At 52.3% G+C, this 23,585-nt stretch overlaps 1 protein-coding gene across 7 annotated transcripts in view; it reads left to right on the top strand.

The window, feature by feature from the left end:
* Positions 1-23,585, top strand: part of SCARB1 (scavenger receptor class B member 1) — a 128,832-nt gene that overhangs the window by 91,582 nt on the left and 13,665 nt on the right. For all 7 annotated transcript variants that reach the window (XM_034934816.3, XM_063593769.1, XM_034934815.4 and 4 more), the window contains 4 exons: positions 656-771; positions 3,021-3,187; positions 11,706-11,824; positions 16,536-16,609. In XM_034934816.3, the coding sequence (XP_034790707.1) occupies positions 656-771; positions 3,021-3,187; positions 11,706-11,824; positions 16,536-16,609 (476 nt within the window). The remainder of the gene's footprint in view (positions 1-655; positions 772-3,020; positions 3,188-11,705; positions 11,825-16,535; positions 16,610-23,585) is intronic.

The raw sequence follows: 23,585 nt of genomic DNA, 5'->3' as shown, positions 1-23,585 counted from the left end.
AAATCGTACCCCAACCAGTGCCCAGGGTGGCAAAAATCACCATCTGCAACTGGCAGTAGCCATTCACGATAGATGGAGTTCACATTCATTGTGGCTTGTATATTCCAATATACTCTACATGTGCACGTGATTTTAAACATCCTCATCATACAGAAGATTGGAAAGTGAGCAGTTGGTTTTGTTGAGTCTGGGTCTCGCTCCCCAGAGTCAGTTAACCTGATAGGTTCTGTTTTGGGGTTGCCCGGTGGTGGCCACCATTATGATTTTAAGTAGTTTGCCTGTGTGCCGATTGTTTTCAGGAGGTGCCTGTTGACTTCCGCTCTGAGGGCTGAGCACAGCCGCGCCCCACCTCTCACCTCACCTGCTCACCACACTTCTTTTCCAGATTCAGGCTGGAAATGTGGGTGATAGGCCCATTTTGCAGATGAAAGAACTGAGTCCCTAGCGAAGTTACACATTCAGGGGTCTGGGAGGGGGAAGCTGTGGTAGGCATTCTCTCTGTGTGTCTACACAGCCTGCCCTCTTCCCACTGTGCCAGTATTGGGAATTGAGTGGCCATGCGTGCACCAGGGCGAGTTAGGTGTGCAGCACCTGAGAGGGCTTATTAAGGGGCCTTGGCCCTACTGAGGGGTCTAGTCTGGATGCTTCCCCCCAGGTTGACTTCTGGCATTCCGATCAGTGCAACATGATCAATGGAACTTCTGGGCAAATGTGGCCGCCCTTCATGACTCCTGAGTCCTCGCTGGAGTTCTACAGCCCTGAGGCCTGCCGGTAATCACTGGGACTCGGGGCCTCCTGGGTTTCCTGGGTAGCTCATGGCCAAATTCTGTGGTGTTGGCTGTGCACTTGGAAAGCATTTTGACTCATCGTGGATTTGACTCAGTAGCCCTTGGCACCAGCTTGAATTCTCTTTGGTCACACCACCAAAAGCCAAACTCCAGCTGCCAATGCCTCTGCACAGCCCAAAGAGAGGCTGCTGGTGGTGGTTTGCAGCCAGGTGGTGCTGGGCTGGGAGGAGGGGGCAGGACATGTCAAGTCACAGGGGGCCATGACATGGAGGCGAGAGGTGGGCTCCCTCTGGCGTCTGGCTGGTGGCCCCCGTGACCATCTGGGTGCTGAGACATCAGCTGGCTCTGCTTGGCCCCTTCAGGCTCAGCTCTGTGTCCCATAGTCCCAGTTGTGGGGTAAGAGTAGACAGTGGGTGGCTCCTACAGCCCTTTTCTGGAGGCCTTGCTGTGTCGTGTTCCATTCTGGTCACTCTGGAAAAGTCCTTTACTTAGGAATTCACTCATGTGGACCTTGACTTATCTGCCCTCCCAGCAAACCCTGTGAAGCCCTACTGTGTGCCAGGTGCCCGGTAGTGAGAGGGTGGGCCAAGTCTCCGTTCCCCAGGAGGCTGTGTCCTATCAGGGCAACTCAGGCAAATGCACGAACACTAGAGTGTCAGAGAGTGACAGTGCTTTTGCTCTGTGTGGCCACTTTTTACTATTTTAAGTTTTTACTTATTTATTTATTTAATTTTTTAGAGATGGGGATCTCGCTATGTTGCCCAGGCTAGTCTTGAACTCCTAGCCTCAAGGGATCTTCCTGCTTCAGCCTCCCAAAGTGCTAGGATTGCAGGTGTGAGCTACTGTACCCAGCTGACTTTAAAAGCTGAATTTTAAACTTAAAGAAAAGTTGCATGAGAAATACAAGTGGCCCCTGTCTCCCCTTCACCCAGGTTCACTAGCCGTGTTAAGCCCCCCACCCCCTCTTCTCGCCGAGTGTCTTTTTCCGGAACCATCTGAGAGTAGGTTGGAGGCTGTATGCCCCCTTACCTCCAAATACTCAGTGGGTGTTTTTCAGAAACGAGGACATTTTCTTACATAACCATAATGCTGTTATCAAAATGAGGAAATTTGGCATTGACATAATACTATTATCTAAGCTGGCACTTTCCTATAAATCAAAATATGCAAGGCACACATGCAATTTAAAATTTTTTAGTGGCTGCATTAATACAAGTAACAAGAAATTGGTGAAATTATTTTTAATAATGTATTTTATTTGACCTCATATATCAAAAATGGAATCATTTCAAGTGTTATTGATGAGGTTTTTTTTGTTTGTTTTTTTTTGCTAGCAAGTATTAGAAATCTGGAATGTATTTTATACTTGCATCCCAATTTGGACTCACCCCATGTCAAGGGCGGGATGGACAGCCATGCGTGCTGAGTGGCTGCCGTGGACAGAGTGGGTAGCACAGTGCATGTTCAAGTTCAGAAGTGCTTTTGAGAAAGTACAGGAGCATGAACGGATGGAGGGTGGATGGGGTGGGTGTGGGGGACGGTGCTGCCACCCGAGGAAGTGACAGCTGAACTGAGATCTGACTGAAGGGCTGAAGTCTGGTGGATGAAGATGCCAGAGGAGACTGTTCTTAGGCAGAGGGAGCAGTGATGCAAAGGGCCTGGGGCAGGAGTGAGTGTGCTTAGGAACTGCAGGGAGGCCCTGGGCACAGGAAGTTGGGGCGGGGCTGAGCAGAGCTTATGCAGGGGCTAGATAAGGTCAATGAATCCTAATGGTAGGTTAGACTAGAAAGGGTCACAGATTTTCAGCAGGGGCATGATATATTCTGTTCTTTTTTTAATTTCATAACTTTCAAAAACAATTTTATTTTTAGAGACTGGGTCTCACCATGTTCCCCAGGCTGGTCTCACACTCCTGGGCTCAAGTGATCCTCCCACCTCGGCCTCCCAAAGTGCTGGGATTACAGGTGTGAGCCGTAATGCCTGGCCTCTGTTCTTTTGTAAAACTCCATCTGGCTGTGGCTAATACATTGGTGTGGGTGGGGAGGCAGAGTCGGAGCGGAGAGGCCTGTTAGGAGGTTGCTGCAGCTACGCGGGTGAGAGATGGGGGCGGTTTGGACCCGGGAGGTGGTAGTGCCCGTGGGGAGAAGTGGCTGGATCTGGGCAGCCTTCGGCAGGGCCTGGCTCTGGCCGCCGGGTCTGGGTGTCCCCTCTCACCCTGTCTGTCCCCTGCAGATCCATGAAGCTAATGTACAAGGAGTCAGGGGTGTTTGAAGGCATCCCCACCTATCGCTTCGTGGCTCCCAAAACCCTGTTTGCCAACGGGTCCATCTACCCACCCAACGAAGGCTTCTGCCCGTGCCTGGAGTCTGGAATTCAGAACGTCAGCACCTGCAGGTTCAGTACGTGCCGTCCCCTGTGCTGGGATGGCGGGAGGGTGTGAGGGTGGGGCCAGCTGAGGGTTTATCTGCCCCGTGCTGTCTGCTTAATCTCTGGCCTCTGTACTCTTGATAATCCCATTAGGCTGAAGATAACGAGGCCGCAGGAAGATAATCTGAAAAGGAAGAAATGCCAGGTCTATTAGTTGCTGTCACAATAAATTGCCATGAACTTCATGGCTTAGAACAACACACACTGGTTATCTTGCAGTTCTGTAGTTCAGAAGTCTGCGTGGGTCTCACCGCGCTCAGATCAAGGCGGCTGTGTTCCTTCTGGAGGCTCTAGGAGAAGCTGCGTCTGCCTTTTCTGGCTTCTAGAGGCCCCTCTGTGTTTCTTGGCTCCCGGGCCCTTCCTCCACCTTTGAGGCCAGCAACATGGCATCCTTCTGATCCACTCTGTCCTCATATCTCTTCCTCTCCTCCCTCTTCTGCCCCCTCTTCCAGTTCTAAGGACCCTTAAGACCACATCGTGCTCTCCTGGATACCCCAGGACAATCTCCCCATCTTATTTTTTTTTTTTTTGAGACAGACTCTCACTCTGTTACCCAGGTTGGAGTGCAGTGGCGCCATTTCAGCTCACTGCAACCTCCGCCTCCCAGGTTCAAGTGATCCTCCCACCTCAGCCTCCCGAGTAGTTGGGACCACAGGCGTGCACCACCACACCTGGCTAATTTTTTGTATTTTTGGTAGAGATGGGGGTTTCACCATGTTGCCCAGGCTGGTCTTGAACTCCTGACCTCAAGTAATCTGCCTGCCTCGGCCTCCCAAAGTGCTGGGATTATAGGTGTGAGCCACTGCGCCCAGCCTATTTTTATTTTTTGAGACAAGGTATCACTCTGTAGCCTGGAGCTGGAGTATAGTGGTGTGATTATAGCTCACTGCAGCCTCGACCTCATGGGCTCAAGCGATCTTCCTGCCTCAGCCTCCTGAGTAGCTGGGACCACAGGTGTGGGCCACGATACCTAGCTAATTTTATTTTTGTAAAGTTTTTGTAGAGATGTTGTTTCACCATGTTGCCTAGGCTGGTCTCAAACACCTGGCCTCAAGTGATCCACCTGCCTCTGCCTGTTAAAGCAATGGGATTACAGGTGTGAGCCACTGTGCCCGGCCCAATTTCTGGACCTTCAAGGCAGCTGCTGAGCAGGCCCAGCGCCCGTTTACCCTGTGACCTGACATAGCCATGGGTTCTGGGGCTTAGGGCATGTACGTGTCCTAAATGACATGAAATGAGGCTGGCGAGGGTCTGTGTGTTACGTAACATCCTCTCGTTCCGCAGTGTGGGTGGTTAGGCAGATGTGATGACTGCTGTTGGCGTCGGTCCCCTGACATTGTTGGTGTGTCTCAATTGTGTGCCAGTCCCTGAGACACCCCCACCTCGAGTTGCTCAATTTGGACCCTTGGGCGTCAGTTTGATTCCCTGTCCTCACCCGGCTCTTCCAGTGCGTCAACAAGCCCAGATGGCTTTACCTCCAGGTTGAGTCCTCACTCCTTCCTCTCTCTTGCTCCCCACCCCAACCCCCGCCTCATTGTCCAGGCCACGGACACGTCCTTCCTGGTGATCCAGCCCTTTCAGTAGCCCATCCCTCAATGCAGCGTTGCCGCCTTACCATCCATCCCCTAGACCATCCAGTGCGGTCACTGCTGGCCTCTTGCGGCTGTTTAAATTGAAATTGATTTAAACGAAATCAAATTAAAAGGCAGTTCCTTGGTTGCACCGGCCGGAAGTTAAATGCTCATAAGCCATGTGTGTCTAGCAGCTACTGTCTTGGATAGCACAGATAGAGAACATTTCCATCATCATAGGAAGTTCTGTAGCACTCCCGACAGCAGCCGAGGGATCTTTTAACAATGCAGGCCGAGTGTGGTGGTTCACGCCTGTAATCACAACCCTGTAGGAGGCCGAGGTGGGAGGATCACTTCAGGCCAAGAGTTCGAGACCAGCCTGGGCAATATAGCAAGACCTCTCTCTGGCAAAAAAAAAAAAAAAAAGAAAAAAATTAGCTAGGCATGGTGGTGCATGCCTGTAGTCCTAGCTACGTGGAAAGCTGGGGTGGAAGGATGGCCTAAGCCCAGAGGTCAAGGCTGCAGTGAGCTGTGATCACCCCACTGCACTCCAGCCTGGGCAACAGAGGAAGACCCATCTCGAAAAATATGCAGATGGCCGCCGTCCTCTTAAAATGTCTGGCAGCTCTGTCTGCATTCATAGTGAAGTCCAAACTCCCACCATGGCCCTGGGCCCTGCAGGATCCAGCCCCTACCGGCCTCTCTGAAGGATCCAGCCCTGCCAGCCTCTCTGACTCCATTTCTCCCTACACGTCCCCTGTTCATTATTCTCCAGCCCTGATGCCTTCGCCCTTTTTCTAAAGTATACCAAGGTCAGTGCCTTGCGCTGTGGTTTGCATGGGTTGCTTCCCCTGCTTGGAGAGCTCTTTGTCTGGACTTCTGAGTGGATCATCCCTCACCTTCTTTTGGCCTGCATGCAAATGCCACCTCCTCCGGGAGGCCTCCTCTGATTTCCTGTTCTAAAGTTGCCCCCTCTCCCACCTGCTGTTCCCTATGGCTTCCTCTTCTTGTCTTCTTGTCTTGGTCTTCTTGTCTTCCTCTTCTTGTCTTGGTGCTCATTGCTCCCTGAACTCATGGACTGTGGATTTTATTCATTGCCCCTTCCATTCAGTGTCATCCCTGTAGGCAGGGCCCCAAGCTCCTCTTGTTGGTTTTATTCTTAGCTTCTAGAACTGTGCCCCGCATGTAATGGGTACTCATACAGTATTTGAATATAGGGATGGTGAGTGCGTTCTGTATTTAGGAAACTGAGGCCTGATGCTGGATGCGACCAAGGTCACAGGGTTGGTAGGACCGGAAGCGGCCGTCTATTTGACTGTGTCTTGCCTTCTAGGAGCCTTTTTGGTTGAAGCCCCGTCCTCCAGCTGGCAATGGCGACTCTAAAGGACTGGTCTGCAACAGGGGTCAGGAGGAGGGGCTGTCAACAGATTGGATGCTTTCCCCTATTTCAGGCAGAATGGAACAACCTGTGAACGAATGGTTTGGAGCTGGGGCCTGGGACGCCCGCTGCTGTCTCCTGGTCCTGTCTGGCCTGTCTGGGCATTGGCCTCTGCTTGCTTCATTCTTTGCTGGTATCGGCGGGGATTTCTGCTCGTAAGGTTGAGGATGTTACACACCCAATAGGTGTGCTACAGCAACTGTCGCAAGTGGCAGATGCTGGACTCCACTTGATTTAGGCCAAAAGGGCACCTCTTGGTTTGCGTAATGAAAAATTCCAGGGCAGATCTCTGCATTAGGCACAAATCCAGAACTCAGATGTTGTCTGGAAGCTGCCTCTGCCAAGTCCCAGCTCAGTTTTCTGCTGGACTGGCTTTGCTGCCAAGCAGGCTCTCCCTCCTGGCTGCCTGTGGAGGCTCCAGGCTCACCTCCGCCCAGCTCCGAGTCCTGCAGAAAGGCGGCCACCTGTGTTTCCTTCACTCCAGCACAAGTTCCAGGGTTTGCTCTAATTGGTCTGCCTGGCTCCCATGCCCAGCTGTAAACCAATCACAGTAGCCGAGGTGGACTATGCTGATTGGCCAGGCTTGTGTCACATGCTCAGCTGGCTCCTGGGTGGGCCGGCCCCACTCCAAGCACAAGGCTGAAAGTAGGGAAGGCTTAAAGTAGGGGTGTAGGTACCAGGAGAAGGGGGAGAAACGACATGCCCATCCCCTCCAAGGGCGTGGGACGAGGTGTGTCCCGCCTTCTCTTAGCACATCTGCCAAAAGAATTTCAAAAGCGCAAGGGAATTTTAAAATCCTTATTTAAATAAAGTTTTTTCTTATATTTATTTATATTTTTGAGACAGGGTTTCTCTGTTGCCCAGGCTCAAGTGCAGTGGTGCAATCACAGCTCACAGCAGCCTTGACCTCCTGGGCACAAATGATTCTCCCACCTCAGCCTCCCAGGTAGCTGGGAGCACAGGTACACACCACCATACCTGGCTAATTTATTTTATCTTATTTCAAATTTTTTTTTTTTTTTTTTTTGTAGAGGTGGGGTTGTGCCGTCTTGCCCGGGCTTAGTTTTTGCTTCTAAATAAAATATACATAGATACAAAGAAGTTCCCAGATGACTCATGCAGTTTTTGGGGTTTTTTGCTTTGTTTTTTGAGACAGGGTATCACTGTCGCCCAGGCTGGAGTGCAGTGGTGCCATCATGGCTCACAGCAGTCTGACCTCCATCACTCAATTGATCCTCTTACCCCAGCCTCCTGAGTAGCTGGGACTACAAGCGGTTGCTACCATGCCCAGCTAATTTTTAAATTTTTTTTAGAGACGGGGTCTCACCATATTGCCCAGGCTAGTCTTGAAGTCCTGGGCTCAAGTGATCCTCCCGCCCAAAGTGCTGGGATTACAGGCATGAACCGCTGCGCCTGGCTGACACCTGCAGTTTGAAACTTCACAAAGTCAACGCACCCCGTGGCCAGCACCCTGACTGAGAAACAGACAGGACAGGCCCTGGATGCCACTCGCGGTCCTCCCACCGCCCTGACGTCCAGCCCCAGAGCTCAGCTGGTTTGCATCTTCATGTGAATGGACCCATAATGTTAGACTCCTTTTTCTCCTTTTCTGGCCCGTGCACCCCTGAGCACCCTGGTGCAATTTGTCCGTGACGTTGTGGGTGGTAGCAGCTCCTCCTCTCCGTTGCTGTGTGGTGTTCCATCGTGGGCGCCACCTCCATCTTCTCCTTCCATTGCTCCTAGGCATCCAAGTTCCTGTTTTTCAACCATGACCGTGGTGCACACGTGTCGTTTGGTGCACCTATGTCTGTGTTTCTGTGGCATGTTATCTAAAGAGTAAAGGTACCATGCCTTTGCCTTTCTGGGCCTTGAAATCTGTTGGACTCAGACAACTCCCTCATCTCAAACCTCCCTGTTGCGTGAGGGCATCCGACTTGCCTCACAGAGCCAACTAATTATCATCGGTGGCAATCCTGGGCAATTATGTCTGGCTAGATATGCCATAAAGCTATAAATTAATTACCACTTACAGCTGGGAAGATCTCTCTCGGCGTGTTTGGTAATAACATTGGAAGAAACACGTGCGTGGGTCCATGCAGGCTCGGCCTCTGAAGCAAGGGCGGGGGCTGGCAAGTTGTTCCATCCCACCTCGGTCTCCACCTGGGGCTGTGGGCAGGCCAGGGCTTGTTTGAGATTCCTCCAGAGTCTGGCTCCGTGGCTGCCTCCTCCACGGAGGAGGCATGAGAGGCAGCGTTTTCCAGATCATGGAGGACACTGTCCCTGCGGGTGCTTGGGATGGCTTCAGAAGGTCCAAGGAGGTGAGAGTGAGCTTCTGGGTCCATGCTCTTTTCCTCCTTGCCATCACGTGCAGGAGAAGGTCTCTTGGTGTTGAGAGGACTTGAAGAGCCTTCCACACTCATCAGCCTTTTTTGTTTTGTTTTTTCTTTTAACAGAAAAAGAGCAGGGCTCCCAGTTAAAGCCTCATGCAGTAACAGGTTCTAGTTAGAACTTACAACATCATTATTTTCCACGGTATTTTTTAACTATGTCCTTTTTTTTTTTTTTTTTTTTTGAGACACAGTCTTGCTCTGTTGCCAAGGCTGGAGTGCAATGGCGCAATCTTGGCTCACCACAACTTCTGCCTCCTGGGTTCAAGCGATTCTCCTGCCTCAGCCTCCCGAGTAGCTGGGATTACAGGTGTGCACCACCAGGCCCGGCTAATTTTGTATTTTTAGTAGAGACGGGGTTTCTCCATATCGGTCAGGCTGGTCGTGAACTCCCAACCTCAACTGATCCACCCGCCTCGGCCTCCTAAAGTGCTGGGATTACAGGCGTGAGCCACCGCGCCCGGCCCTTTATTTTATTTTATTTATTTTTTTGAGACACACTCTTGCTCTTTTGCCGAGGCTGGAGTGCATTGGTGCAATCTTGGCTTACTGCAACCTCCGGAAACTATTGTCCAGGCTGGAGTGCAGTGATGCGATTTCAGCTCCCTGCAGCCTCCGCAACCTCTGCCTCCCAGGTTCAAGCAATTCTCCTGCCTCAGCCTCCCGAGTAGCTGGGATTACAGGCACATACCATGCTCAGCTAATTTTTGTATTTTTAGTAGAGACGGGGTCTCACCATGTTGCCCAGGCTGGTCTTGAACTTCTGACCTCAAGTGATCCGCCTGCCTCAGCCTCCCAAAGTGCTGGGATTACAGGTGTGAGCCACAGTGCCCGGCCCAAATATGTACTTTCTAATTGCGGCAAGTGTTTGCATAGCTGTAAAGCTTCCCTTTAAAATACAGAGACTTAAGGAAGGCACTGGCAGTTGGTTCAGAGCAGCACATTATATAACAGTGCAGGGGGCATTCAGATGTGATGAAATTGAAAAGCTACTGGGACGAGTGATGCTTGAGAAACCTTAAGGGCAGGGATGCACAAGGACTGAGAAAGAGGAAGCCCAACATCGATAATCCCAGCTTTTATTTCAAAGCAGTGCTTGGCTTTGCTAAGAAAAGCAGAGATACTTTAGAAGTGTGAGGTTGTGAGATGCATGTGAGCGTGATCGTCAGTCACCTGGCCGGCAGTGAGGGATGGCTGATGCTTTGTGGGAAGGGACTGTGTGAGTTTGATGAGGGTTTTGTTTTCTTTTTTTTTTTTTTTTTTTGAGATGGAGTTTTGCTCTTTCATCCAGGCTGGAGTGCAGTGGCGTGATTTCGGCTCACCGCATCCTCTGCCTTATGGTTTCAAGTGATTCTCCTGCCTCAGCCTCCTGAATAGCTGGGATTACAGGTGCCCGCCACTGTGCCCGTCTAATTTTTTATTTTTAGTAGAGGCGGGGTTTCACCATGTTGGCCAGGCTGGTCTCAAATTCCTGACCTCATGATCTGCCCGCCTCAGCCTCCCCAAGTGTTGAGATTACAGACGTGAGCCACTGCGCCCGGCCTTCTTTTTTGGAACGAAGTTTTGCTCTCGTTGCCCAGGCTGGTGCACAATGGCACAATCTCAGTTCACTGCAACCTCTGCCTCCCGGGTTCAAGCGATTCTTCTGCCTCAGCCTCCTGAGTAGCTGGGATTACAGGCACCCACCACCACGCCCAGCTAATTTTTGTATATTTAGTAGAGACGGGGTTTCACCATGTTGATCAGGCTGGTCTTGAACTTCTGACCTCAGGTGATCCACCCGCCTTGGCCTCCCAAAGAGTTGGGATTACAGGCATGAGCCACCGTGCCTGGCCTCTGATTCAGGTTTTTGTTTTGTTTTGTTTTCCTTTCTTACTGAGGCAAAATTCTTGTAACATAAAATTAACCATTTTAAAGTGAACGATTCGGTGGCATTTAGCAGGGTCACAAGGTTGTGCAGCCATCACTTGTATCTCGTTCCAGAACATTTCTGTCACCCCAAAAGGAGACCCAGACTCATCAGAAGTCACTCCCCGCCCCCTCCCCCAGCCCCTGGTCACCACCCGTTGGCTCTGTCTGTGGATTAGCACTGTCTGGATCCTTGTGAGCTTTTTTAAAAAAAATTGTTTTTCTTTTGAGACAGGATCTTGCTCTGTTACCCAGGCTGGAGTGCAGTGGCACGGTCACGGCTCACTGTAGCCTCAACCTCTGAGGCTCAAGTGATTTTCCTGCCTCAGCCTCCTGAGTAGCTGGAACTACATGCACGTGCCACCATGCCCGGCTAATTTTTGTAGAGATAGGATCTTGCCATATTGTCCAGCCTGGTCTCCAATTCCTGGGTGCAAGTCATCTGCCTGCTGAGGCCTCCCAAAATGTTGGGATTACAGGTGTAAGCCATGGCGCCTGGCCCTCGTGAGCTTTTGAGAGAGGCCCGCTCGCTGTTCCTTGTTAACTTGTCCTTCAGGCCTGTTGTCCATTGTCCCGAGGGTGAGCTGGTGTTTGCCTGGTTTGGTTGGTCAGTGGCGAGGTTGAGCTCACATTTGTAGCAGGTGTGTCTACAGGGACACACTCCTGTGGATGCAGGGAGATCTGGCCACAGGTGCACACACCTGAGCTCCGATCATTGCTGCGTGTCCTGCAGGGGACAGTGTGGGCTGCTTGGCTTGCGCTTGAGACTCCCCTCCCCACACCCAAGTTCAAATCTGGCGTCGCCTTTTCCATCCCTGCCTCCCTAGCACCCTTGTGCACCATGCATTTCTCCCTCCCCACGCTTGCTTCTGCCTTCCCTTCCACCTGGAATGCGCTTCCCGGGCATCCTTCACCTGGCTCCTGTGAAGAGGCCTCTTCCTTCTTTTGGTCTCTCCTGTCAGAATCAGCGGCTCCTGCCTCACCCCTTCTTTGGCGCAGAGCTTGTCCCTCATCACAGGGCCTGGGGCTTTTTACAGAATGGAGGAAGGGATCCTCTCTGTCTCTGGTTATCTTGTCATCGCCACGGGGGTGCTCTGCAGACCACAGCTCTGTGCAGACCTCCGGCCTGGCAGGACCTGCCAATATACTGTCCTTGTCTGATGTCCCCTCCCTGCCCCTCTTCTAGGTGCCCCCTTGTTTCTCTCCCATCCTCACTTCCTCAACGCCGACCCGGTTCTGGCAGAAGCGGTGACTGGCCTGCACCCTAACCAGGAGGCACACTCCTTGTTCCTGGACATCCACCCGGTGAGCCCCTGCCATCCTCTGTGGGGGGTGGGTGATTCCTGGTTGGAGCACACCTGGCTGCCTTCTCTCTCCCCAGGCATAGAGCTGCTGTGGGCTGGGGTGGTGGGAAGCCTGGCTTCTAGAATCTCGAGCCACCAAAGTTCCTTACTTCACCCCGACTCCATAGTTCAAGGTAGTTCAAGGGTTTTATGATCCCTGTACTGGTTTCCATAAATGGGCCCTAAGACAGTAAATTAATTAGAACTTATCAGCTGGGATGTCTCCTACATGTGAGCTGGAGGCAGCCCTCTGGATGTGTCAAGATACCATAAAGATCTTCAGGTACCAAGAAGAGCCTGGGGTATCTTGCAGATAAATCACACAGGGAATTTGTCCCGTGTGAAGTTCTGTCTACAAGCAGGGAGCTGGACATGTGGCCCTCCCAAGGACACTCCTTCAGCTTGTGGCCTCTTCTCTTGGCACCTCCGTTCTCTGTAAAATATGCCCAGTTGGTCTTGGTGGCTGCTACCATTGATTCAGAAATCTGTGGTTTTCTGTTTCCTGGGTGGGCACTTGTGGTCTATCCCATGGGCCTTTAACAAAATTATTATTATTTTTGAGACAGGGTCTCACTCGGTTGCCCAGGCTGGGGTGCAGTGGCATGATCATGGCTCACTGCAGCTTCGACCTCCCTGGGTTCAGGTGATCCTCCCACCTCAGCCTCCCTAGTAGCCAGGACTACAGACATGTACCACCATGCCTGGCTAATTTTCATATTTTTTGTAGAGACGCGGTTTTGCCATGTTGCCCAGTCTGGTCTCGAACTCTTGGGCTCAAGCGATCCTCCTGTCTTGGCCTCCCAAAGTACTGGGATTACAGGCATGAACCGCCGTGCCCAGCCAAAATTAGTTCTCTAAATTGAAAAAGAAAAGCTGTCTATTTTTGAGTGTACAACATGATGTTATGATGTATGTATATAACTTGTGGAATACCTAAATCAAGCCAATTAACATATGCATTACCTCACATACTGATGATGTATTGGTGGTGAGAACATTTAAAATCTACTGTCAGCAACTTTCAAGCTTACAATACATTGCTATTCACTCTAGTCACTGTGTTGTGTTGTATAGTACAATACAGTGATTGTTGCTCTATTTCCCAGTAGATCTCCTAAACTTACTCCTCCTGTCTAACTGAAATTTTGTATCCTTTGACGGACTTCCCCCTCCCTGCCCCTGGTAGCCAGTATTCTACCCTCTGCTTCCATGAATTCAACTTTTTTTTTTTTTTTTTTTCTGAGATGGAGTTTCACTCTGGTTACCCAGGCTGGAGTGCAGTGGCACGATCTCGGCTCACTGCAACCTCCGCCTCCCAGGTTCAAGCAATTCTCCCTGCCTCAGCCTCTCAAGTAGCTGGGATTACAGGCACACACCACCACACCCGGCTGATTTTTGTATTTTTAGTAGACACAGCGTTTTGCCACGTTGGCCACGCTGGTCTCGAACTCGTGACCTCAGGTGATCCACCCGCCTCGGACTCCCAGGTTGCTGGGATTATAGGCGTGAGCCACTGCGCCTGGCCTGAATTCAACTCTTTTAGATTCCACATACAGGTGAGGTCATGGAGGGTTTGCTTTCCTGTGCCTGGCCTACTTTACTTCGCATAGTGTCCCCAGGTCCGTCATGTTGTCACAAATAACAGGATTTCCCTGTTTTTATTTATTTATTTTTTGAGACAGAGTCTTGCTGCGTCACCCAGGCTGGAGTGCAGTGGCATGATCGCGGCTCCCTGCAACCTCCGCCTCCCGGGTTCAAGCAATTCTCCTGCCTCGGCCTCCCAAAGTGCTGGGATTCCAGGCGTGAGCCGCCGTGCCCAGCTGGATTTCCCTCTCTTTAAACGCTGAACAGTATCCCACTGTGCGTGCACCACGTTTGTGCTGCCCATTCATTCACTGACGGACACTTCGCTTGATTCCGTATCTTGGCCACAGCGTACATGGGAGTGCCCCTGTCTCTTTGACACACTGATTTCATTTCCTCTGGGGGGATGCCCGGCAGTGGGATCACTGATCCGATGGTAGTTCTGGTTTCCGTTGTCTGAGGAAGCTCCATACGTTTGCCACAATGCTGTGCACCTTAGGCCCTTCCCGAAGCTCCGTGGCGGATGCTGTTCTGCACCATTTTTCTTTGTCCTCCCAGGCCTCCTTAGCCGCTGACTAGACCCTCTCGGCCCCGGCCCCAGCCCTGGTCTCTGCCTTCCCTCTTTTAGTTAATTCCTCCTCCAGCCTCTCTTGCTCTGCTGGCTTCCGGAGAATTCCACCATGAACACAGTCTCCTGTGTGCTCTCAGTGATCGCTTTCCTTTCAGGGCACGGATTTTCTTTCTTCCCCTCACATCAAGAAAGAAGGGGTTAAGTTTGGGAGCCCAGAGAGAGGCAAACAGCTGTTTTGCCGCAGCCACTTTAGCTGCTGCTTCCAATTCTACCTCCAGATGAGCTTGAGGCCGACGGGGAGAGGAAGTGGCCTTTATTTCTTTGTTTTTTGAGCTGGGCACGTTGGGGAGGGGGATCAGGAGATCAGCTTGCTGCCTGTTGGCCTTTAGCCTTGAAAAACGAACGTGTGTTGGAAGCTGCTTCCGTGTGGCCACTTTTCTGCTCCTGAAACTGGGGGAGGGCATGGGGATGGGGGACTCAACAGGACGCTGCTTATGGTGGTATCACAGCTAAGACTTATTATAATGACAGAATCCAAAGCAAAATTAGCAAAGGGAAAAAGCACCTTGGGTGAAGTCGGGGGAGGCCAGGCTGGAGCTTCCAGAGTCCTCTTCCAGGGGGTTCCTACAGGATGCACTTAATGTCTTTAGCAATGAGTTGTGACAACATGTAGGAGATGTTGTCTAGCAGGGAAGCTCATTAGAAATTCAGTGCCCATGGTGTTTTGCTAGGGGCCAGTCATGTGGGCACCTCTGCCTGGCAGGTACCAAAATTCTAGGCTCTGGGAAGGAAAGCAGGTGCTGAGCAAGAACCATATTGTTTGTACAAATAATTTCGGCCCAGTGAACTACTCTCATCAGTTAGGGGATGGTGGGGACCCTCCTGAAATCTGGGTTCCCAGATGCCAGCAGAATTCCTAAGGAGAGCAGCTTCAGGCCTGTGGCGTGAACTCTGTTCTACTCACGGGTGATCTCATGCCCATCCCACCAGGCTCTCGAGGGCAAGCACTCCCCAGTCGTGGGCGTAAGTGAGGCCTTTGATGAGCTCTTCTTTGCCACAGGGGCCTGGAAGGTCCTCAGCATGCTGGGCCATAATGAAGAAAACATCCTTTCCCTATAGTGTACGTGATAATAACCTAGGCATTTATGGCCCTGCGTGTGGCTATCTTGCATACCTTACTTTTGCTCTTGCAAAAATTCTGTCAGGTTGGGAGAGTTCTCTCTGTTTTACAGATGAGGAAGCGACTCTCAGTTAAGAAGAACCAACTGCAGTTCTCTGACCTCAAATCTAGTTTTATTTCCACTATCATTTCCTGACTTCATTCTGGAACCACCTTCCTGTTGTTTTTGATGACACATGTGTGTCACTTCTGTTATTTACTTAAAAAAAAAAAGTCTCATTAAAAAGAGCTGGGTATAGTGGCTCATGGCTGTAATTCCACTGCTTTGGGAGGCTGAGGCAGGAAGATCACTTGAGGCTAGGAGTTTGACGCCAGCCTGGGCAACGTAGTGAAACTCTGTCTCTACAAAAATAATAATGATAAATAGGCTGGGTGTGGTGGCTCACGCCTGTAATCCCACTTTGGTGGGCAGTTCGCTTGCTGCCAGGAGTTTGAGACCAGCCTGGTCAACATGGTGAAACCCTGTCTTTACTAAAAATACAAAAATTAGCCGAGTGTGGTGGCGCACACCTGTAGTCCCAGCTACTGGGGAGGCTGAGGCAGGACAATCGCTTGAACTCAGGAGGCAGAGGTTGCCTGCACTCCAGCCTAGATGACTGAGTAAGACTCTGTCTCAAAAAGAAATAAAAATAAATTTCTGCACAAGGGAAGCTTTTTCTTACTACCTCAAATAGGAAATTACAAAATTCTCCAAAAAAAGAAGACAACCATAAAAATGAACAAGGAAAAAAATATTAGGCTCTATGTAAAATATTGTTGTCTGTCAGCAGGAGTGAACCTGGGGCCAGCTGTCAGCACCATTGTTAGAAGTGGAGATTTTGTGTAGGTGTATTAGAGGGGTATTAAAGACCATGCAAACACCTGGCTGAGACCTACTCTTCCAAATGATCAGGAGGAGTTGGGAGTGAATTGAGAAGGGACTTTTGTCTGTTTTATTGAATGTGGAGGTTGAGAGGGAGCATGGACAAATTGCCATTCTGCACTTTGGGAAACGCTGTCTTAGGAGGACAGGTGAAAGTGATTAGGTATTTTCCACCCTGAGACAGCCTTGCTTTATAGAAGGAACCTCTTTGAGGCTGTGAACATAACTGTGTGGGAAGCACTTGTTTCCCTATAAGGGGTTAGAATCAGGAGAGGAGATCCCAGTGCACCTGCCCAGCATTTCTAGAACTGTTGACCCCCCCAAGCCTGTGGCTTGTTTTAGGTAAGATACAAGCAAGCTCCACTGGGCAGTTAGCTGGGACGCCCACCCTCTTGACTGGGACCAGGGAGAGGAGGGTTGACGGTGTCCCTGGAGCTTGGGGGTGGCCAGTCTCCTCACTGTGTTTGTTGCCGCAGGTCACGGGAATCCCCATGAACTGCTCTGTGAAACTGCAGCTGAGCCTCTACATGAAATCTGTCGCAGGCATTGGGTGAGTGGGGACTGGGAGCTGGGGCTGCATTGCTCATTGAGAGATTAGGTGCTCAGTGCTCCAGTGGTCCCAGACTCCAGTGACATACCCCAGGAACCAGGGCATGGGGAGGGGAGAGGGTCCTATTGGGGGTGGAATCCAGTCCCTGTGGATCTTCTCCCTGAGGAGTCTTGGTTTTGAGCCAGGTCCTGACCTGCATCCTGATATTCCTTCCCCAGAACACCACTTTTCTTTCGCTTTTTTGTTTTGTTTTGTTTTGTTTTTGAGATGGAGTCTCGCTCTTGTTGCCCAGGCTGGAGTGCAAGGGCGGGATATTGGCTCACCACAACCTCCGCCTCCCAGGTTCAAGCGATTCTCCTGACTCAGCCTCCTGAGTAGCTGGGATTACAGGCATGTGCCACCACGCCCGGCTAATTTTGTATTTTTAGTAGAGATGGGGTTTCACCATGTTGGTCAGGCTGGTCTCAAACTCCTGGCCTCAAGTGATCCACCCACCTGGGCCTCCCAGCATGCTGGGATTGCAGGCGTGAGCCACTGTGCCCGGCCTCCACTTTTCTTTTTTAACATTCACCCCCTCCCCGCCAATTAGCCAGAGCTTCAATCCAAGCTGTTTCCTACACGACAGAGTGGCAGAAATGAAAGCCTGGCAAAACCAAATGTTTGAAAATGGAAACTTACCAAACAGCATTCTTACGTTTCACTATTCATTTTACAAGAATTTTTCAGCACTGATTTCCTCTTTTTGATTTTTAAAATAAAACAGCTTTATGGAAATATAATGCATGTACCATAAAACTCACCCCTTTAAAACGCACAATTCAAAATAAAAAAAAAACCCCCCCAATAAAATGCACAATTCAGTGATTTGTAGTATATTCACAGAATTGTGTATCTATCACCACAATCAATTTTGGAACATTTTCATCACCCCCAAAAGAAACCCCACACTCATTAACACTCACTTCCTTGTCCCCTCAGCCCCAGGCAACCGCTCATCCACTTCCTATCTCTGCGGACTTACCTATTCTGGGCATTTCATATAAATGGAATCATACACTATGTGGTCTTTTGCGACTGGCTTCTTTCATTTAGGATCACGTTTTCAAGGTTCATCCATGTCGTAGCATGGATCAGTATATTTTATGGCTGGATAATATTCCACTGTCTGGATAGACCACATTTATTTATCGGTTGATGGACATTTGAGTTGTTTCCACGCCTTGGCCGTTATGCATAATGCAGCTGTAAATGTTCCTGTGTCAGTCCCAGTGTGGACATCTGTTCTCGTTTTCCTTAGGTATGTACCGAGGGGTGGAATCGCTGGGTCCTATGTTAACTCTTTGTTTAACCGTTTGAGGAACGGTCAGACTTGCACAGCCTCTGCCCCATCCCCATTCTTTTTTTTTTTTTTTTGAGACGGAGTCTTGCTGTGTCACCCAGGCTGGAGTGCAGTGGCGTGATCTCAGCTCACTGCAAGCTCCGCCTCCCGGGTTCACGCCATTCTCCTGCCTCAGCCTCCCAAGTAGCTGGGACTACAGGCGCCCGCCACCACGCCCAGCTAATTTTTTGTATTTTTAGTAGAGATGGGGTTTCACCATGTTAGCCAGGATGGTCTCGATCTCCTGACCTCGTGATCCGCCCGCCTTGGGCTCCCAAAGTGCTGGGATTACAGGCGTGAGCCACTGTGCCCGGCGCCATCCCCATTCTTAGCAGCAGTGCAGCAGGGTTCCAGTTCCTCCCCACGCGCACCAGCACTTGCTATAACATTACACGTTGCTAGAACTTGGTGAGGGATTATACTGATTTGTTGCTATGTCAGTGTCTGTACTTCTTAGCATATCTGAAATAGTTTCGTTAAGAAAAAATTCTCTTAGAAAAATCCCTGGGTTGCAGGAATGTGAGCATCTATTCAGCTTTGTCAAATGCCTCTCGGCTGGAAAGAATAACACTTTGTCAGAGCACGGCAGCGAGTAATAACTGTGAGCTCTCTTCCTTCATCCCGCCCTTGCATTTTATTTTTATATTTTGAGGCCACTTAGGGAATTTGTTCTTGATGGATCTGTGGGTGGGGAAACAGCCCCAGGCATGGAACAGGCGTTTGCAGCCCAAGTCCTCCCTCTGGTTCCACTGCGTGGCACCTGGGCTGCTAACTGGGATGCATCTGGGGCCAAGTGGGTGACCCAGATAGAAGAGGCGACCTGGGGCCGAGGATACAGCCCCTTCCCAGCACCAGCTGACTGTAGCCCCATGGAAATGCGGGCTCAGTGTGGCCACATCCTCTGCATTTTTCAAAAGGACTTCCAAATCTGAATTTTAACAGGAGCTCTGTCAATTTTTACTTATTGGGAGGTAATTCACATTCTTTTTTTTTTTTTTTTGAGACAAAGTCTTGCCGTGTCACCCAGGCCAGAGTGCAGTGGCATGATCTCAGCTCACTGCAACCTCTGCCTCCCGGGTTCCAGCGATTCTCCTGCCTCAGCCTCTCAAGTAGCTGGCATTACAGGTGCTCACCAGTACACCCAGCTAATTTTTGTATTTTTAGTGGAGACAGGATTTCACCATGTTGGCCAGGCTGTTCTCGAACTTGTGACCTCAGGTGATCCGCCTCCCAGAGTGCTGGGATTATAGGCATGAGCCCTGCGCTGGGCCTAATTCACATTCTTAACAAACAGTTCACGCGGGCAGCTGGATTGTGCCTGCCAGTGACCTGTGGACCGGTCACCCAACCTCTCTGGGCCGCACAGCTGCTGACCTCCCTGTGGACTGGGAACAAGGCACTCCAGGAAAGTGGTCTCAACAGCAGATGTGGAGGGCCACGAGGGATGGCCGTGGGAAAAGTCTAGAGACACAGCTGCCGGGAAGCAGAGCTGTCTCGTGACCTGTCGGGGAAGCTTCTGTGCTCCTTGCTCGCTAGGTAAAGGCAGTGGGGTTGCGTGTTACTTGAATACAGTTCCCATTGGTTCTTACAAAGTCTTTCAGAGAAAAGCAGCCAAAGTAAATGGTACCGTCTGTTGTCTTCCCATCGTGTTTCGTCCTCTGTAGGGTGATAGTGTGAGCCCATTTCACTGTGCAATACCCTACTTAACAAGTGGCCTGAGAGACCTCCAATAATTGTGATTGGGGGATTTCAGCCTTTTTTTTTTTTTAAGATGGATCTTGCTCTTGTCGCCCAGGCTGGAGTACAATGGCGCGATTTCGGCTCACTGCAACCTCTGCCTCGGGTTCAAGTGATTCTCCTGCCTCAGCCTCCCGCGTAGCTGGGATTACAGGTGCCCGCCACCACGCCCAGCAAATTTTTGTATTTTTAGTAGAGACGGGGTTTCACTGTGTTGGCCAGGCTGGTCTCAAACTCCTGACCTCAGGTGATCACCTGCCTCAGCCTCCCAAAGTGCTGGGATTACAGGCGTGAGCCACCGCGCCCGGTCTCTGATTGTGGTATTTGAGCCTTTTGTGCTGACTTTCGTCACCGCCCCTCAGTGACTTCCATCTCCCCTCCCTACTGCTGTGCATGGCAAAGTGACAGAATATTTGTGTGTCCATTTCTTTGCTGGGATTTAACAATTATAACAACAACAATAATAAATGTGCCAAGCACTTTTATATGCCGGGTAATTTTCTAAGCACTTTACATGTATTACTGCATTTAATCCTCCCTAGAGTCCTAGGAAGAGTTACATCATAATATCTCGCTTATACAGAAGGGACACAGGCTCAGTAGCACGCCCAAGGTCACAGAGCTCGTAAGTGGCTGTGTCAGGGGTCCCAAGGCCACCGCAGGCTCGACGATTTGCTGGGAAGCCTCAGGACAAAGCATATGGTTGTACACGTGGCTATGATTTATTACGGTAAAAGGATTCAAAGCAAATCAGCAAAGGGAAAAGCCACACGGGGCCAAGTCCAGAGGAAAGCAGGTGCCAGTTTCCAGAGCCCTCTCCCAGGGGAGTCACCCAATTCTTGCTGCAAGGAGTTGTGACAACCCACGTGACATGTCATCTGCCAGGGAAGCCCGCTAGAGAGACTGAGTGCCCAGGGTTTTTACTAGGGGCTGGTCATGTGGCCACCCTCTGCCTGGCAGGTACTGAAATTCCAGACCCTTAGAAGGCAAGCTGGTGGTCAGTATAAACCACATTACTTGTACAGATTGCTCAGGCACAGTGAGCCATCCTTGTCAGTTAGGGAGCAATGGGAGGCCTCCCGAATCCAGGCTCCCAGACGCCAGCTCCGGGCCAGCCTTGCCAGCAGCCTGTGTGGGGTGGAAGGGCTCGGGCCTGCCACGTGAGCACGTGCCTGCACAGCGGCCCAGGTGGGATTCAAACCCAGGCAGCGACGCTTGAGTGTGCACTATTAACCACCTTGCCACACTGCCTTTTCTGCTAGACACCTGTTGTGGGGGGGTCTGTGTGGGGCAAGTGGTGAGCCAGCCCACCCTGCTGCTCCATACTGAGTGTGAGTTGCTGTATTCATTTCCTTTTGCTGCTGTCACAATTTTGCCACAAATGTCATGGCTCACTTTTAAAAACTATCTTGCAGTGTTGGGAGTCTGAAGTCTCAAAGGAACACAACAAGGCTAAGATCAAGGTATCTTGATAGAGACGGGGGTAGAGACGGGGGTCTCACTATGTTGCCCAGGCTGGTCTTGAACTCCAGGGTGCAAGTGATCCTCCCACCTCAGCCTCCCAAAGTGCTGGGATTACAGGCGTGAACCACTGCACTTGGCCTCTCCCTCTTTAAAGCCAGCAGTGTAGCACTGTCCAATTTCTCTCTGCCTCTAACCTCCTGCTTCCCTCTTTTTTTTTTTTTTTTTTTGAGACGGAGTCTCACTCTGTCGCCAGGCTGGAGTGCAATGGCATGATCTCTGCTCACTGCAACCTCTGACTCCCTGGTTCAAGTGATTCTCCTGCCTCAGCCTCCCGAGTAGCTGGGATTACAGGCATGTGCCACCACGTCCGGCCAATTTTTATATTTTTATTTTTTTTTTATTTTTTATTTTTTTTAGTCTTTTTTTTTTCTTTTCTTTTTTATTGATCATTCTTGGGTGTTTCTCGCAGAGGGGGATTTGGCAGGGTCACAGGACAATAGTGGAGGGAAGGTCAGCAGATAAACAAGTGAACAAAGTTTTCTGGTTTTCCTAGGCAGAGGACCCTGCGGCCTTCCGCAGTGTTTGTGTCCCTGGGTACTTGAGATTAAGGAGTGGTGATGACTCTTAACGAACATGCTGCCTTCAAGCATCTGTTTAACAAAGCACATCTTGCACCGCCCTTAATCCATTCAACCCTGAGTGGATACAGCACATGTTTCAGAGAGCACAGGGTTGGGGGTAAGGTCACAGATCAACAGGATCCCAAGGCAGAAGAATTTTTCTTAGTACAGAACAAAATGAAAAGTCTCCCATGTCTACCTCTTTCTACACAGACACAGCAACCATCCGATTTCTCAATCTTTTCCCCACCTTTCCCCCCTTTCTATTCCACAAAACCGCCATTGTCTTCATGGCCCGTTCTCAATGAGCTGTTGAGTACACCTCCCAGATGGGGTGGTGGCCGGGCAGAGGAGCTCCTCACTTCCCAGTAGGGGCGGCCGGGCAGAAGCGCCCCTCACCTCCCGGACGGGGCGGCTGGCCGGGCGGGGGGCTGACCCCCCCCACCTCCCTCCCGGACGGGGCGGCTGGCCGGGCGGGGGGCTGACCCCCCACCTCCCGCCCGGACAGGGCGGCTGGCGGGGCAGAGGGGCTCCTCACTTCCCAGTAGGGGCGGCCGGGCAGAGGCGCCCCTCACTTCCCCGACGGGGCGGCTGGCCCGGCGGGGGGCTGACCCCCCCACCTCCCTCCCGGAGGGGGCGGCTGGCCGGGCAGAGGGGCTCCTCACTTCCCGGTAGGGGCGGCCGGGCAGAGGCGCCCCTCACCTCCCGGACAGGGCGGCTGGCCGGGCGGGGGGCTGACCCCCCCACCTCCCTCCCGGACGGGGCGGCTGGCCGGGCGGGGGGCTGACCCCCCCACCTCCCTCCCGGACGGGGCGGCTGGCCGGGCGGGGGGCTGACCCCCCACCTCCCTCCCGGATGGGGCGGCTGGCCGGGCGGGGGGCTGACCCCCCCACCTCCCTCCCGGACGGGGCGGCTGGCCCGGCGGGGGGCTGACCCCCCCACCTCCCTCCCGGACGGGGCGGCTGGCCGGGCAGAGGGGCTCCTCACTTCCCAGAAGGGGCGGCCGGGCAGAGGCGCCCCTCACCTCCCGGATGGGGCGGCTGGCCAGGCGGGGGGCTAACCCCCCCACCTCCCTCCTGGACGGGGCGGCTGGCCGGGCCGGGGGCTGACCCCCCCACCTCCCTCCCAGACAGAGCGGCTGGCCAGGCAGAGGGGCTCCTCACTTCCCAGTAGGGGCGGCCGGGCAGAGGCGCCCCCCCCACCTCCTGGACAGGGCGGCTGGCCGGGCAGGGGGCTGATCCCCCCACCTCCCTCCCGGACGGGGCGGCTGGCCAGGCGGGGGGCTGATCCCCCCACCTCCCTCCCGGATGGGGCGGCTGGCCGGGAGGGGGCTGACCCCCCCACCTCCCTCCCGGACGGGGCGGCTGGCCGGGCAGAGGGGCTCCTCACTTCCCAGTAGGGGCGGCCGGGCAGAGGCACCCCTCGCCTCCCGGACGGGGCGGCTGGCCAGGCGGGGGGCTGACCCCCCCCCACCTCCCTCCCAGACGAGGCGGCTGGCCGGGCAGAGGGGCTCCTCACTTCCCGGTAGGGGCGGCCGGGCAGAGGTGCCCCTCACCTCCTGGACGGGGCGGCTGGCCAGGCGGGGGGCTGACCCCCCTACCTCCCTCCCAGACGAGGAGGGAGGACGCTCCTCACTTCTCAGACGGGGTGGCTGCCGGGCGGAGGGGCTCCTCACTTCTCAGACGGGGCGGTTGCCAGGCAGAGGGTCTCCTCACTTCTCAGACAGGGCGGCCGGGCAGAGACACTCCTCACATCCCAGACGGGGCGGCAGGGCAGA

This window comes from Pan paniscus, chromosome 10 (genome assembly GCF_029289425.2).
Source record: "Pan paniscus chromosome 10, NHGRI_mPanPan1-v2.0_pri, whole genome shotgun sequence".
NCBI classification, from domain to species: domain Eukaryota; kingdom Metazoa; phylum Chordata; class Mammalia; order Primates; family Hominidae; genus Pan; species Pan paniscus.
Note: the sequence above shows the minus strand (reverse complement) of the source record. Positions and strands in the feature narration are given on the sequence as shown.